Consider the following 16,794-nt stretch of genomic DNA (forward strand, 5'->3'; position numbering starts at 1 on the left):
TCTCTAGAAAATTCGCGTGCACCGCCCGCTGGTGAAGTCCCCACCTCTCCCTTTCGCCTCTCCATGCCATGCCGGGCTGGCTGATAGATTAGGACCCCAGATTCAGGGCAGCATTTCTCTGGTTTCTGCCGCCCTGAAAAAGCCAAAGGCTTTCACCCAGGAGCCAGCTCTTCCTACCTCTGCCCTCCACTTCCAAGGCCAACTTCCCCTCCTCTCTTGGGTCAAGAGACAGATCTTCCAATTCAAGAACAAACGTGTTTTGATTACGCTGAGAAGCCCCAAATGAAATCCTGGGCCCTCTGCTCTGCTGGCTGAATAATTTCCATGTGACAAGGCTTTGTACCTGTTGTCTTGACTCTTTTCATACAGTTGAGATTTAATTTAAAAAAACAAAACAAAACAAAAAACCAAAGAGCACTACAGAACTGTGTAAATAAAAGCATCTGACAGTTTGCTCTCACTCGCCCCGGGGTTTTGCCTTTTGAAGCAAGGTTGCACATAAACGCCACACGCCCACACCCTATTGGCAGGTTTAATTCCCGCTGTGCTGGATGACAGACTAGCAGAGCTTGGCTTCTGCAGCCCAAGCAGGACTTGGTTCAACTCCTCATCACGACCAGAGGTCCTGAGGCCGGGCAGCTCCGCTCACCAGAAAGCTCCATAAAGGCACACGTGCACGTCACTTGGGGCAAAGGGGAAGCTTCTCTGTGTCCAGAGATGCCCTGCCGTGTCCCAGCCTGTTGCACCTACCGCTCTGCATCCCTGCTGGCGCCAGGGACTTGGAAGTGGTAAGTGATTCCAGGCTGACCGTACAAGGATCAGTACCCCGCTCGGCTGGGGTCTGACCCTCCGGCACCTCAGGGCCCAGGGTGCACCGTCGCCTCCGCCCGGGTCCAGCTGCCTGGTTTTGGCAGGAGGCCCTGGGCAGTCGTCCCCTGGGCCCTGCAGAGCCCTGCAGGTCGCTGTGCTGGGTGCAGCGAGCCTCCCTGAGGCCGTGTGTGCCTCCACAGCCGCTCACGAGGTGGCGCAGACTGCATGCGCTTGACCACTGAGGCGGCAGCTTCCTCCCCCGCGTGCCGTGGGCCCGAGGTCTCCCGCAGTCGTTACTGGTTCTGAGAGCCGCTGTTCATCTTGCTGGTACCTCCCTCTGGAGCCGCTCCTGCACCGGCACCGCTGCGGCCCTGGGGCAGGGCCCCTCGCCCTCCACCAGCTGCTTCTCCGGCAGGCGGGGTCCCCGCAGCACCGGGCTTGGTGGCACGAGGGAGGGCCAGCTGAGGGACAGGCATGGAGAGGCCTCAGCCGACCCGATGTGGTGATTCTGATCCTCAAGGACCCGCTTCACCGCCACACGGTTCCTTTCCCACAGTCAGAGGGCAGGCTGACGGTCCAGTGGGGGGTGGGGTGGGGGGTCAGGCTCCCAGGCCCCTCTGCTGGGAGACCTGGTTCCCCTGAGTAGCTGAGGCATTTGGGGATTTCATTTGTTTATTTTTGTTTGCCTGTGGGTGGTTTTTCTTTTTTAAGTCCCCGAGCTGCAATCCGGCCTCAAAAAAAAAAAAATAAGCAGGCGTGCACGAGGGCGGGTCTGCTCTAGAGCACTCACAATCTGCTGGGCGTGGCCCCATGCGCTCCGGCGAGGTCCAGCCGCCTTGGGACTGCAGAAGAGTCACACCAGGAGGTTCCCTGGGCCCGGGGTGATACGGCTCACCCGTCTCCAGCAGCGAAGGGAAGTAGGGGCCCCCTAGCCCCATGTGCCCAGCCAGAGGGGTACCAGCGCCCGATGCCAAGACTGTGTGGCTGCTTTTTAATTGTCTGATTTATTTAAATACGAAAGAACATTTCATTTCTGCCCAGTTAGTCTGAAAGTTGGTCCCCTGGGGGAAGCCAGGAAAACAGTAGGCTCTGAGTCAGAGGCAGCAGGATGGCTCTCCCTGGGAGCATCCCAGAGCTGGGCCGACCCTGGGGGAGACGTGGCTGGCTTCAGAAAAGCCGTGAGCCCCACCTTGTGCTTTGATGCCTCTTCTGATGAGAAGAGCAGTGTGTCTCAGATCCACAGTCCTCAGGGGAGGGGAAGGTGGGAGCCGGACAGTCCTGGCCCCCTGGACTCTGCCCCAGGGCCTCAGCGGCCCTGTGAACCCCTCTGAACAGGGCAACATCAGCCCAGGCAGAAAATCAACAGCCTCTCCCCCCACACCGCCCCCCCCCCCCCCCCCCCCAGAAACAAGTACTGGTCCCTCTTTGGGCCCAGCTCCTTCAGCGGAGATGAGGGAATGCCGCCTTCAAAGGGGCTCCCAGTCACAGCTCACTGCGTGTCGCCTTGGCCACGATCACCAGCTTGGACAGCTCAGCCTTGAAGGCCCCAGGCCTGTGGGACACTGCAAAAGAAGCTCTTGGTTGGCCCTCGCTTCTGCAAATCCTCTGGGTCCTAGCCGGGTGGGGCCCGCCATGGGAGCAGGGCAGGGCAGGGCAGGGCAGGGGAGCGGCCTCCAAGTGGACTCCACAGAGAAAGGCCCCCAGCCCTGAAAGTCTTACGGGTGAGGGACAGGAGGAAGGTGGGAGGTTATGGGCCTGTCCTGAGGGCAGCAGGAGGTCACAGGAGATGTTGAGGTGGGAAGAGTCATGGTCATTTTGGCCATGTTGAGAATGGTTGGGGGTTGGAGGTTTGAGCTGGCAAACTTGTCTGACGCTCTTTGGGCAGGATCAGGGAACCTGGTCACCCCTCCGCTCTGCACCCCCAGCCTGCCCCCCACTTCCTGTCCATCCTCCCCATCGATGCTCCCTGGGGCTCAGGGTCCACCAGCAACCCAACCCCGTGTCCTCGACCTCCACTCTGAACTGACCCTGCCCCCACCCGGAGGACCTGCGGGTGGGTGGGGCCTCCTTCCAGACCCTCCTAAAAGCCCTGCTCGTGCTGCCCCCTCCACCCCCTTCCCCTCCCCTCTGGTGCCTGGTGACGTCCACGGCCACGCGGGTTCCTCACCTCATCTCTCCCCCATCCCTCAGGACCCTCGGGGCCCCGCGACGCAGCTCAACCCCGTGTCCAGTGTCTCACTCCCTCGTCCCCGCTCGCCCTCACACCCTGAGCCCCACCTCGGGTGCCCACCGCTCTCCCTTCTGCTCTACACCTGGCCTGCACGGCTGCAGCTGAACGGGGGTCTCGGGGCCTCGGGGTGACCCCTGCCTCTCGCATCCCGACGGCAATGCTATGCTGATGTCTTCTGCTTGAAGCAGCAATGCTGTTCCCGGTCACGGAGCCCAGGACAGCCGGGCTGTGTGGGTGTAAGCCCCGCCCCTGTGCACCCCCACCCCCCAACAGAGCTGAGGGTCCCAGGACACAGCGCTCCAAGGATGGACTCTCTGCTAGGGATTGACCAAGCACGCCTGCTGCCCACGAGCTAAGGGTGGTTTCGACATTTTTAAACAGCGTTAAGAAAAATCAAAGGAAGAATGGCATCCTGTGACGTGGGAAGGGGATAGGACATTCACATTTCAGTGTCACGAAATACTGTTTTATTGGAATGCAGCCGCCCCCACTCACTGACTAGTGGTTTATGGCTGACTCTGCCCTGTGGGAGGCAGATCGAGTTGTTTCAAAGGGGGCTGTCTGTCCCCAAAGCTGAAAATATGTACTAGGTGGCCCTTTACAGAAGCCACTAAGGGGTGGCAGCCTCCTCTCACCCCAGGGTCCCCAGATCGCCTTCCGACAGGGGTCCTGTCCCCTCTCTCACTCCCTCCCTGCTTGAGAACCTGGATTCCGGCTCCACGCCAGCCCCTCCACCTACCTGCTGTTTTGGTCACTTCAAATTCCTCGTTTTTCAGGGGAACGTCACTCTCTCTTTCAAAAGCAGCTTTCGACTGAAAGGGAACAAGCGGAAACTTTTCTAATCGGGAAAGAACACGGCTGGTTTGCTTCCTGGAGCAGCAGAGACTAAAGCTGCATGCTTCTGCTGAAGAGCCGCGCGATGCTTTTTTAAGCACATAAAAGAGAATCCAGTAGAAGCAGTGGGTTAATCCACTTAAGAGATTGTCAGCTGGCTTAAAATGTCCCTGCAAATCCGAGGAAGGAGGCGATTAATTCAGTTTTTTTCTTTAAAGTCTAATTTACGGAAATGATACTAGCAGGGCAGTCTCTTGCATGTAATTTTTAAAAATTGGAATTGTGTCTTTCTCAAATCAGTAAAAATAGTAGACTTTTAACGTAAGAGGGGACCCCAGAGAGCGATTCGTTGAGGTCTGGTGGTCAGTCTGATGTGTCAACTTGGAGCGGCCAGGGTCCCCAGCTATGCAATCGGACCCTTGCTGGGGTTGCTGGGAGAGAACCGTAAACGTGACAGAGGTTCCTCCTGTGGGATTTTAAGTAAAAGAGTGACCTGGGTGGGCCTGATTCAATCAGGGGAGGGCCTTCAGGGCAGAGCTGAGGCTTCCCTGGATGAAACCCCCACAGCCAAGCCCCCACAGTGGAAGCCAGTTCCTGGCAGTGAATCTCTTAATGCCTGTCTCCTACTGGTTCTGCTTCTTGGACTGATAAAGTGGTTCTCACACGGTTTCTGACCCAGATGCAGAAGCGGGGGTGGGCTCTGCAGAGCGGCTGGGCTCTGGAGGGGGCCATGGGGGTCCGGGGTGCGGCAGAAGGTGCTGGCTCGGCCGTGAGCCACAGGTCACCGGGGCCCTCCTGACGCCAGTGAGCCACCCAGCTGCCCCCTGGGCCAACTTCCGCCCTCGCTGTCCCTGTCCCAGCACTGAGCCCCTTGCCCCCCGACTTCCTGTCCGCTTTGCCAGCAGGGGGCACTGGTGGGAGGCCGGTGGGCCTTTCGGGAGGGAGGCCAGGTCTCCAGGGGTCAGCCTGGTCCCGCTCTGGGCACTACGACCCCCACCCTCTCTAAGGGCTCAGCGTCCATCGGTGGGCGAGCCAGGGGACCGCCCCCACGTGTGGGTGACACTCACGTAGGCCATGCCATACTCGATCTCGGCGCCCCGCACCTCCGCCTTGAACTGCGTGAAGTACAGGTAGGACTTGCCCTGGGGCCTGCGCAGAGAGGTCGGGCGAGGGGGTCAGCCCTGGGCTGCAGGCCCCCCGCCCCTCCCGACAGGATCAGCTGCCAGGCGTTTCTGGGAAGGATGGATGGGGTCCCCCCAACACGACCCGCTCTCCCCTCCTTGCTGCGACACTCTTCCGGCTCGTTGATGGACAAGCCTCTTTCCCCTTCTGGGAGGGCGCGGTCCTGGAACGGGGACCCTCACGTCCACCCGTCAGTGCACAACATCGCAGGTGTGCAGTGGGGGCGGGGCTGGGCCACAGCCCAGGGGGAGAAGTAACTAGGAAGGGGAGGGTGTCTGGGGCTGCACCTGTCCCTGGGGGGCCCCTAGCTTGGTCAGCTAAGAGGCCGCGGGCTGAGGACCCTGCTCTGGGCCTGTGCCCACCCGGAGGGCGGGTGCCCGTGAGCCCGTGAGAGACGGTGGTCTACAGGCGGAGGATGCAGCCCTGATTACTAACCTGTAATTAGGGGCCCCCCCACCCCGGCTCCTTGCCTTCGGGATGCTTCTCTCTGAGGCCAGGAAGAGGGACAGACAGGGTCTCCTCTCATGGGGCTGGTGGTGGCGTGTTGAGGACACAGGGCTCCTGGCCCCCAAGACGCTGCCCAGCACTACTTGGTACTAAAACACCTGCTGTGTGTAACGTGTGCAGCAGGAGACGGGGACTCGGCACTGACAGCGGCAAGCGTGTCCTTTAACTAAATGTCACGGTCGCTGCTCTCTAATGTGTCCCGTCTCTTGATCTGTCCCCTACGTCGACCCTGGGCCCCGGAGGTGAGAGCGCAGCTAGGACGCGTTCTATATCAGGCGCATGGCAAACGCTCGAGAAATCGGTTCTGCTCGGGTGATACGTTCCAGGCCCAGGGGAGGAGGGCCAGGCCTCGGTGAAGCTCCGTCACCCTCCTCCCCGTCAGAGGGCCGAGCACCCCCTTCTCGGGGTCACGGGCTCCAGGCAGTGGGACTACGAGAAAAGTGGGCACAGCGGGAGACGAAGCCCTTGAACGATGAACGTGACTGAGGGTGACAATGAAGGGGTGGCGCCTGGGGAGCCCGGCCCCTCTCCCGGGGCTGCGGCCACTGCCTGGACCCCGCCTCCCAGTCCCCCCAGCACCCCCTTGGCTTCCGTGTCAATGTGCTCCGCTGGGGAGCCCTCCTTGCCCTCAAGTCCCACACAGGACGGCACCCCCTCTCCCGCCTGCGAGCCTCCAGGGGCGTAGGACCCCGTCAGTCTGTGTACTGCCCAGAGCAAAGGTGCCTTGTTTTTTTTTGGGGGGGGGGGGAGAGCAGGGGGAAGATCCCACCACCAGGACCCTCGCTCACCTCCAGATGGTGCAGGTGAAGTGCTGGTGGTCTTCGCTGGTCCCCAGACTCATCTGCCACTTCTGGGGAGAGACGACAGACAGGTCAGGCCGGGACACACAGCCTCGCCATCAGCATACGTCTGTCTGAGCTCACGGCACACACCACGTGGGGAGTGAACCCTGAGGGCAGCTCGGGACTTGCGGTGATGACGTGTGAGAGTAGGTTCATCGACTGTCAAAAGCGTCCCACTCTGGTGGGGGATGACGGGGGCGGGGCTACACGGGAGATCTCTGTGGCTTCCGCTCAATTCTGCTGTAAAAAATAAAGTCTATTGGGAAAATTAAAAACAAAAATAAAAGATGGAAAGACAATACTCTCATGTTTGCTTGTGTAAGCATAGAGCAATCTTCAGAGAAGAGACAAGATTTTAATAACCCCAGTTACATGTAGGACATGGGTGGGAACTGGGCAGATGGAAGGAGCCAGAGAGCTTTTTACGTTTTTTTCTTTTCGAATGATGTGTGTTAGCTATTTTTTTTTTTAATTTTTTATTTTTTTGGCTGCATGGCACGCAGGATCCTACTTCCCTGACCAGGGATCGAACCCACGTCCACGGCAATGGAAGCACAGAGTCTTAACCACTGGACTGCCAGGGAAGTCCCTGTGTTAGTTTTTTTTAAAAATTAAATTAAAAAACATACTTTTAAATGGTTCCAAAATACACTGCTACCAGTTTATTCTCATTTGCAGGGCCTCCGAAAACTTGGCCAAATGCAAGGTCTGGTGGCCTGCGGCGCTTTTGCGTTTTGCTAGTAAAGTGAGAGTATCCCGTCCTCTCCCAAGAGCAAAGGTGGACTTCTATTGCTGGTAAATGTCAGAGCTTTTCCATTAGTAAAAATAAGGCCATTTGTGTGTTAATTATAACAGGAATAAATGGTCACTTGGAAGCCTTTTGCCTGCAGCATGAAGGTAGAAGCCAATTACCCAGGCAGGGCGGCCATGGCAAAGGGACCCGTGTATTTATTTTCTATTTAAAAATTCCTGCCCACAGCTCCAGGGCCTCCGAGCACCTGGAAACAGTTTTACGCTGTGAAATATATCTGGGATGGTTTTCCATAGCTCTTAAAATCATGAAAATGAGGCAGACATTTAAACATTTTTTTAAAATTATGAAAGCAAACAAAATTAAAACCAGGAATTTCTTAGCAATAGGGTCAACATCCCTCTGCCCTCTGAGTGGTCTTGTGATATGAACTTGACCCATGGTCTTGAGGCCTAAGGCTGGGGTGGGCAGTAGGCGCCCTTGGTAACGCTCAGGTTTTGGCATCAGACGCTCACACGAGGGTGTGTTTTGGGGTGGGCTGTTCGGCCCGAACCTCTGTGACCTGCTCTGGGAGGCTGGGGGGGCTTTGGATCTAAGCGGCCGGGTGTGATCGAGGACAGGTAATTGGTAACCGTTGTTATTTTTTATTAAGATACAAGTAACAGATGGTGAAATGGACCCATTTTAGTGTCTGTTCCATGAGTTTTTGGTTTTTTGGCCCCGAGCTACGTGGGATCTTAGTTCCCTGGCCAGGGATTAACCCGTGCCCCCTGTGTTGGAACGCAAAGTCTTAACCAAAACTACGAGTTTTGACAAATGCACACAGTTGTGTACCCACTGCCCAATCAAGACACAGGTCAGTTCCGTCACCCCAGTTATCTCTCCCCCGTCCCTCTGGAGTCAACCCCTTCCTTGCAAAATGCCGGCTGAGTGGAATCACACAGGACGTGGTCCCCTGCGCCAGTCAGTCTCACTCAGCCTAACACGTGTCAGATTCATCCATGCGGCTGCATGTGTATCAATAGTTCACTTCCCTTTTAACAGCTTTATTGAGAAAGTTACATAATATACAACATGCTCTTTTAAAGTGCACGCTCAATGTTTGCTAGTATATTCAGAGCTGTACAATCATCACCCGTATCTAATTCTCATCACCCCCCAAGAAGCCCTGTCCCCAGGAGCAGTCACCCCACCCTCTCCACCACCCCTGGCAACCACCAACCCACTGTCTCTGTGGAGCTACCTGTTCTGGACGTTTCACATCAACGCATTCACACACTGTGTATCCTTCTGTGTCTGCTTCTCTCCCTGAGCACTGTGTTCTCAGGGTCCATCCATGTGGGAGCACGTGTCAGGGCTTCTCTCCTTTTCACGGCTGAGTGATGCTCCCATGTGTGGAGGGACAACGCTGTGTTTATCCATCATGAGTTGAGGGGCCGCGCGCGGCTTGTGGGATCTTAGTTCCCCGACCAGGGAATGAACCAGGGCCCTCGGCAGTGAATGTGTGGGGTCCTAACCACTGGCCCGCCAGGGAACTCCCTTGTTGGCCATTATGAATCATGCTGCTGTGAACAGTCACGTACGAGCTTTGTGTGGATGTAAGTTTTCATCTCTAATGGTAGATACTGAAGAGTGGAAGTGTGGGGTCGTATGTTTAACTTGATAATGGCCAGTTGGGATTTCCCGGGTGGTCCAGTGGCTAAGACTCCGTGCTCCCAATGCAGGGGGCCCGGGTTTGATCCCTGGTCAGGGAACTAGATCCCACATGCTGCAACTAAGAGTCCACATGCTGCAACGAAAAAGACCCTGCACTCGTCAACAAAGATCCTGCATGCAGCAAAGAAGATTCCCACATGCTGCAAAGAAGACCCAGTGCAGCCAAATAAATAAATGGAAAGAAAGGGTGGGCGGAAGAAAGGGAGGGAGGGGAGGAAGGGAAGGAAAGGGAGGGAGAGGCAGAGAGAGAGAAAAAGAGAAAGAGAAAGAAATCGCCAGTTTTCCCAAGTGGCCACATCCCCGCCAACCGTGGGTGGACAAGCTCTCTGGCTGCCCAGCATCCTGGCCGGCGCTGAGATGATGCTGTCACCCGACACCAGCTGGCCTCTCAGGTGACCCTCTGGAGAAAGGAACCACTGTCAGAGCAGCCTGGCCTCCAGCTCTCCGCAAGCCCAGCCCGCGTCCCAGGCCCCCTGGGAGCCCAGACCACAGACTCATTTCCCCTCTGCTGACGATGGCTCTGGGGAAGCGCCACTCGGGCCTCTGGGGCTTCGTTCCTGCTGCTCGAGGGGCATCTTGGCAGAGGCCCTGATTGTGGCCAGGCGGATCCCAGAGAACATCTCAGACGGCCCCAGCATGTTTGCTGAGCACCCGGCCGGTCGTTTAGTCAAGAGGTGGCAGCGGGCCAGCAGCCAGAGAGCCCGTGGGTCGCACCGTCGGGTTCCCGTGGTCTCTGAGGATCACCGTTCCGGGCCGGTGCTGCCGGAACAAGTCTGTGCCGGACACGTCTGCGCTGCTCTCAGGTGTTTCCTCCCCTCATCCGAAATGGCAGAATCAGGCCCGTTGCTGGTTTTAGAATTTGTGCCCCGGCGCTGCAGTGGACCGTCCACTCGAAGGGTCCCATCAGGGAGGTGCTCTTTTCCGAGCTGCTGGTGCCGTGGGACGTGTCCTGGCTCAGGGCCGAGGTCAGGGGCCTGCACCTTGGGGACCTTGGTCACGTCCAACTGGGGGAGATGGGGCAGTCCTCAGCCTCAGGGCCGCCATGTCCTCGTGTGTGAGGCGGGGATAAGGACAGCCTCCTGGGGTTCTGAAGATGAAATGAGACGTGTACCTGGCTTAGCACAGCGCGGGGCCGCCCGACAAACGCCAAGGCGGTGGTGCTATCACAAGTTTATTGTCCAATGAGTTGATCATCCACACAACGAAAGAGGCATGAAAAGGGCTCAGGCGGGGAGGCAGCCGCTTTGGGACTGATCCGGAGCTTGTTGCGGGGGCACGGCTGGACCAAGGGGCCCGGACCAAGGGAGAATGTTCCACCACCTGTCATCACCCCACAATGGAGTGGACCGCTTGGGGAAGCAGTGAGGCCTGGAGGTGGCCAAGGAAGGGGCAGACGATGGCGGGCCACCTGCTGTCCTGGCGGCAGAAGGAAGGGCAGTGATGCTCCCCAGCAGAGCTGCAACCCTGGGGTGACACCGCGGGGAAGCCTGTCAGCAGGCGTTTGTTACATTTTGTTAAAATACTGTTGCAGGGGGACCTCCCTGATGGTCCAGTGGTTAAGACTCCACGCTTCCAATGCAGAGGGCGCAGGTTTGATCCCTGCTCGGGGAACTAAGGTCCCGCATGCTACGTGGTGCGGCCAAAAAAATAAATACGTGAAATAAACTACTGTTGCTGGGAATCATTCATTCATTCATTCATTCATTTATTTATTTATTTTATTGGTTGTGTTGGGTCTTCGTTGCTGCACACGGGCTTTCTCTAGTTGCGGAGAGCGGGGACTACTCTTCATGGTGGTGCGTGGGCTTCTCATTGCGGTGGCCTTTCTTGTTGCAGAGCACGGGCTCTAGGCGCATGGGCTTCAGTAGTTGCGGCACATGGGCTCAATAGTTGTGGCTCACGGGCTCTAGAGCACACAGGCTCAATAGTTGTGGCGCACAGGTTTAGTTGCTCCGCGGCATGTGGGATCTTCCTGGGGCAGGGCTCGAACCCATGTCCCCTGCATTGGCAGGTGGATTCTTACCCACTGCGCCACCTAGGAAGTCCTCATTTACTTTTTTTTAAGTAAATTTATTTATTTATTTATTGGCTGTGTTGGGTCTTCGTAGCTGCACACAGGCTTTCTCTAGCTGCGGAGAGTAACGGCTACTCTTCATTGCAGTGTGTGGGTTTCTCATTGTGGTGACTTCTCTTGTTGCGAAGCATGGGCTCTACACGCGTGGGCTTCAGTAGTTGTGGCACGTGGGCTCAACAGTTGTGGCTCACAGGCTTTAGAGCGCAGGCTCAGTAGTTGTGGTGCACGGGCTTAGTCGCTCTGAGGCATGTGGGATCTTCTTGGAGCAGGGATCGAACCTGAGTCCCCTGGATTGGCAAGTGTATTCTTAACCACTGTGCCATCTAGGAAGTCCCGGACTCATTTATTTTTATTTACAAACTCGATATATCCAAAATAAGGAAAGTGGATTTCATGTCACTCTTGCCCAGTGGTTTTCACCTGGGGATAATCTGGTCCCCCAGTGGACAGCAGGTAATGTCTGGAGATGTTTCTGGATGTTAAGACTGGGGGGCTGCTGGCATCGAGTGGGTGGGGGCCAGGGAAGCTACTCCACTCCCCACAGTGCCCAAGACGGCCCCTCACAGGGAGCGACCCCGCCTCTGAAGTCAGCAGTGCCCGGGGGAGAGACTCGCTCTTGCCCGTTTTTTTTTGGCCATGCTGCGTGGCTTGCAGGATCTTAGTTCCCCAACCAGGGATCAAACAGGGGGCCCTGGCAGTGGAAGCTCAGCGTCTTGACCACTGGACCACCAGAGAAGTCCCTCTCTTGCCCATTTTAATGTGCTGTCCTGAGTCGTGTTGGGGTCGGGGGGCGGGGGAGAGACGGACTCAGAACCAAGCTGCTGGGAGGAGCAGGCAAACGCGGAGCCGTCCCCAGGCAGCCTCCGTCTCTGGGACCCTCGCTGTTATGGGACACGGAGCCGTAGGCTATTCTGGAAGGACAGTCGTGTCACCTACAGCCTGAGGGCTGGGGAGGAAAGCACAGCGTAGGGATGCGAAAGATGCTTTCCGTTGACTTCTGCAGCGACAATGAATTCTTTCTTTTCAATCTTCTTTCGTTCCTCCTAACAATCTCGAGGACAAAGTCTGTTTTGTGTTTCTTCTCGAACACGTGAGCTGCTTTCCTCTCAGACAGAACCAAGCAGCGGCGTCCAGTCAGGATGGAATAACAGCATTTCACCCTCTGAGGATCTATCTGTAATGGCGCGGCACTGGCTGTAACAGTACTCTACTGCTGTCTGTATGCATTTCCTGGGGCTGCTTTAACGTGTCACCAGATTTGGTAGCTTACAACTGAAATCTAGTCACTCACAGTCTGGAGGCCAGAAGTCCAAAAGCCAGGTGCAGGCGGGGCCGTGCTCCCTCTGGAGGCTCCAGGGGAGAATCCTTCCTGCCTCCTCCAGGTTCTGGGGGCTCCAGGTGTCCCTTGGCTTGTGGACGCATCCCTCCATCTCTGCCTCCATCTTCACATGGCTTTTTCCTTGTGTGTCTTCTCTCTCTCTTTTTAAATATTTATTTACTTATTTTATTTTTGACTGTGTTGGGTCTTCGTTGCGGCATGAGGGATCTTTTATTGCAGCGTGCAGGCCTCTCTCTAGTTGTGGCATGCTTTCTAGTTGTGGCTTGTGTGGTCAGTAGGTGAGGTGCACTGGCTTAGCTGCCCCGTGGCATGTGGGATCTTAGTACCCTGACCAGGGATCGAACCTGCGTCCCCTGCATTGGAAGGCGGATTCTTAACCACTGGGCCACCAGGGAAGTCCCTGTCTTCTCTTTTTATCAAATCTCCCACGTGTGTCTTTTACAAGGATGTCTGCCACTGGATTTAGGGCTCGCCCGGGTAGTCCAGGATGATCTGTTCATCTCAAGATCCTTACTGACATCTACACAGGCTTTTTCCTAAGAGTCTTAGGTTCGAGGCATTAGGATACGGACATATTTGGGGGGGGGGGGGCCTTATTCAACTCACTGCACCGTGTAACAAATTACCACAAATTTAGTAGTTTAAAAGCAATGCCTATTCATTAGCCCACAGTTCTGTAGGTCAGAAGTCTGGGAGTGGCAGGGCTGGGTGCTTTGTTCAGTCTCACAGCTAAATCAGTGTCAGAAAGGGACTTCCCTGGCTGTCCAGTGGTTAAGACTGCACGATTCCAATGCAGGGAGCACATTCAATCTCTGATTGGGGAACTAAGATCCCACGTGCTGCATGGTGCGTTCAAAAAAAAAAAAAGGAAAATAAATTCAAAGTGTCAGTCAGAGACATTTCCATCTGGAGATCTGCAACTCGGGGTCCACAACTCATGTGGTTGTGGCAGAATTCAGCTCCTTGTGGTTGGAGGACTGAAACCCTTATTTCCTTGCTGCCAGCTGGGGGCCGCTCTCAGCTGCTAAAGGCCACGTCCTCCCTCCCACGTGGTGCCTCAAAGCCAGCTGTGGTGCACTATGTCCTTCTCCTGCTTTGAATCTCTCTTGCTTCCTTCTCTGCCACCAGCTGGAGAAAACAGCCAGCAAGGAACGAAGGACCTCAGTTTCACACTAAAGGGGACCGAATTCTGCCAACAACTTGAACAAGTGTGGATGAGGGTTCTTCCCAGAGCCTATAGGGGAACGCCCAGTGCGGCTGACACCTTTATCTTGGTCTCGTGAAGCATCTGGCTGAGCCGACAGGGACTTCTGACCTCCAGAACCATGCGATAATAAATGGGTGTTGTTTTAAGCCGCTCAGTCTGTGATAATTTGGTACTCAGCACAGAAAATGAACACACTACCCTTAACAGAGGCTCATGGGAAAGGCACATTCATGTCTCACATCCCTCCTTCTGTCCAGATGTTTGTTCACTCTGTGGCATTATGAGTGGAATCTGCTGTCACTGTGTAACTTAGCAACTGTCTTTTATCGGTTAGGCAAGAAGAGTCCAATATCCAGTGTCCCCCAGAGAGCATCTCTGCATGACAATGGATATTGTCGTACTAAGCCACGTAGACTTGTGAACAACTCACCTCATTGGTCCCTCCTTGAGATGCGTAGGTGAACACACAGGTATATTTGTCCTAGAAAATGGAAGGAAAAAGAAAACTCTCAGTAGGAGATAATCGTTAGTGCTTGAGATGCAGGGGCTCAGGAGTACTTCTGAGATTTAGGATCAAGAAGAAGATCCTGCTTTTGAGTATCTGCACTCAGGGAAAGGAGGTGGAGCCAGACCCCTCCTGCTGATGTCCCTGGAGGCCAGCCCCACAAGGCCTTCCAGTGTCTGCAGACCTGGAACTCCCCCACCTGTCTCCCTACTTGGGAGCTTCTGGGTCAGGACAAACAACCCAGGTGGCTTCTGCAGGGATGAAGAACAGGAAGGGGGAGGTCACACCCCCTCCAGCACCCGCCCTTCTAGGAACATGAACTTTGGAAACAGGGACACCTGGGGGCCCATCTCCACTCTATGTTGTGGACCTTGGCCAAGTGCAAAGCTTTCTGAGCCTCTGTTTCTTCATCTGTAAAATGGGCCTCACAAAAAGACTTTGGCACAATATCCGGTTATAAGGAAGTACTCAACAAGCAGTGACTATTGATATTGTTGTTACAGGCAGGGAAAAGGAGATTGGGAGAGGAAGCAATTTCTCCAACAAGCTGGAGACCGGCTAGACTAGACCCAGGCCGGCTGCCTCCAGGTAAGGAGGGCCTCGCCTCACACTTTAATGAAAAAGACGAGCGATCTTGTGCAACGGAAGGAAGGAGGAACCCGTCTACTTCCTCCCTGGTCAGAGATACGGCGGGAAGACCTTCTGCAGGGCCTGGAAGCATACGCCCCGCTTCCAGCTCCCCTCTCTCCATCTCTGGACCCGGCCTACCTCCCGATAGCTGGGGACTCACCGGGGTCTGGGGCATAGGGCTGCTTGGGCAGGCTGGTCATGCGAGAGGAATTAGGGCCTGAGGCTACAGACCCAGCCCCATCAAAGCCGCCAGCCCCCAGAAGCCCCGCCTCCCTTCTTAGTTCGGTCCTGCCTCGCTACCAAGTCCCGCCCCTGTCCTCAGGCCCCGCCCCGTCCTCAGGCTCCGCCCCCGCCGGTCCGCGCCCCCTCAGGCCCCGCCCCCGCCGGTCTGTTTCCCCCTCCTCAGGCCCCGCCCCCGCCGGTCCGTTTCCCCCCCTCCCCAGACCCCGCCCCCGTTGGTCCGCGCCCCCTCCCCAGGCCCTGCCCCTGCCGGCACTATCGCTCAAGCCCCCGATGTGGCCGAGGCACATACCCCAGGGCCCACGTTCTGGGAGAAGGAATGCACCACGCCGCCGGGCCGCACGTCAAACGCCACGGTCGTGGGCTCGGACACCGTCTCCACCGGCCTCAGCGCCACGGCCGCCAAGAGCAGCGCGGCCCACAAGCTCACGCCGCCGCCGCCACTCCTTCTTCCGCTGGGCGCCGCCATCTTGGGATCAGGTTCGCGGGGCAGGGACGGCGGACGGAGCGCGGCGAGGGACACGTAGGGCGTCTGCCGGCGGCCACGTCGGCGTCGGCGCGATCACGTGATGCGGAGCGCCCCGCCCCTCCGGCCGGGGCCGCCATCTTGGGGGCGGGGCTTTGAGGTCCAGGGCGGGTCCAGGGCGGGTCCAGGGCGGGTCCAGGGCGGGTCCCGGGGTGGGTGAAATCGGAACAGGCTCGTTGCTTTAGGGTCCGTTCGTCCGTCACTAGGCAGCTCTTCCAGTTAATTCCTGTGCAAGGAATGAAGGAAATAAACGTTCACCACTGAAATTCAGGTTAAACGAGTAGGTAGAATGAGGAAAGTGGAAGATCGCCGTTGAGCAAACACCTCAAGGTTGTTACAGCCAAGATCCGTGGATAGATGCTAAAAGCTGGTGGAGGAAAAGTATGGTGAGAAACGGGATATTTGCATTGTCTCAAAGTATTTCCCTCCTAGATACACATTAGTTACAGAGAGAAAAGTAGTAATTTTTCAGTGGCGACACCATCCTTAGCCCAGCATGGAGCCGCCGACGGGCCGCAGAGAAGGACGTGCTCAGTGGAATTCCTGTGGAAAATGCACGAGCTCAATCTAATCAAAGCAAACACCAGATGAGCCCAAGTTGAGGGACATTCTGCCAGGATAACTGGCAGTTCTCTTTAAAAGTGTCACGAAAGATGAAGACTGAGGAACCGTCACAGTGAGGAGACGAGAGGTCGAAAGGCAACATGGTGGGGTCCTGGATTGGTTCCTTGCCTTAGGCTGGGCTGTTGTGACAAAGTCCCACAGACTGGCTGGTTTAAACAACACATTTATTTTTCCCAGTCCTGGAGGCTGCACGTTCAAGATCAAGGCTCTGGCAGAATTGGTGCCTGGTGAGAGCGCATTTCCTGGTTCACAGACTGCATCCTGCTATGTCCTTACATCATGGAGAGAGCGAGGGAGTTCTCTGGGGTCCCTTTATAAGGGCACTAATTCCATTCATGAGGGCTCCACCCTCGTGTTGTAATCACCTCCCAAAGGCCCCACCTCCTCATACCATCACACTAGGTGTTAGGGTTCAAAGTGAATTTGGGGGCAGGGGACACAAACTTTCAATCTATAGCAATCGGGGCCAGAAAAATGACATTAGAGGGAGAAACGGTGAAATCCAAATGAGGTCTGTATATTAGATAATAGGATTGTATTGTTAATTTACTGGCTTCAATAACCTGGCTTGTACCATAGTGACATAGGGGAAGCTGGGTGAAGGGAATTAGGGAACTCCACTATTTCTGCAGCTTTTCTGTAAGCCTAAAATTATTTTAAAATAAAATAATAATAATAACCCTTACCTCAAGGAATTGTCAGGAGAACTCTCAGTTCTAGCTGTTACTAGTATTAGATGGCAATGAAGAAATCCCAGATTTTCAACTGCAGGAGGAA

The 16,794-nt window shown here is 55.9% G+C and overlaps 1 protein-coding gene and 1 non-coding gene across 2 annotated transcripts; one reads left to right on the forward strand and one right to left on the reverse strand.

The window, feature by feature from the left end:
- Window positions 1-518: 518 nt before the first annotated feature.
- Window positions 519-15,361, reverse strand: MYDGF (myeloid derived growth factor). Its single transcript, XM_057709864.1, has 6 exons — window positions 15,160-15,361; window positions 13,923-13,973; window positions 6,352-6,413; window positions 4,942-5,023; window positions 3,780-3,852; window positions 519-2,372 (listed from the first exon to the last, which is right to left on the reverse strand). The coding sequence occupies exons 1-6, from the start codon at window positions 15,334-15,336 to the stop codon at window positions 2,293-2,295; spliced, it is 525 nt and encodes a 174-aa protein (XP_057565847.1). The 5' UTR covers window positions 15,337-15,361; the 3' UTR covers window positions 519-2,292.
- On the forward strand, window positions 10,411-10,483 carry TRNAW-CCA (transfer RNA tryptophan (anticodon CCA)). Its single transcript has one exon. It is a non-coding gene; the product is annotated as a tRNA-Trp (tRNA).
- Window positions 15,362-16,794: the final 1,433 nt, after the last annotated feature.

This window comes from Hippopotamus amphibius, chromosome 15 (genome assembly GCF_030028045.1).
Source record: "Hippopotamus amphibius kiboko isolate mHipAmp2 chromosome 15, mHipAmp2.hap2, whole genome shotgun sequence".
In the NCBI taxonomy this organism is placed as follows: domain Eukaryota; kingdom Metazoa; phylum Chordata; class Mammalia; order Artiodactyla; family Hippopotamidae; genus Hippopotamus; species Hippopotamus amphibius.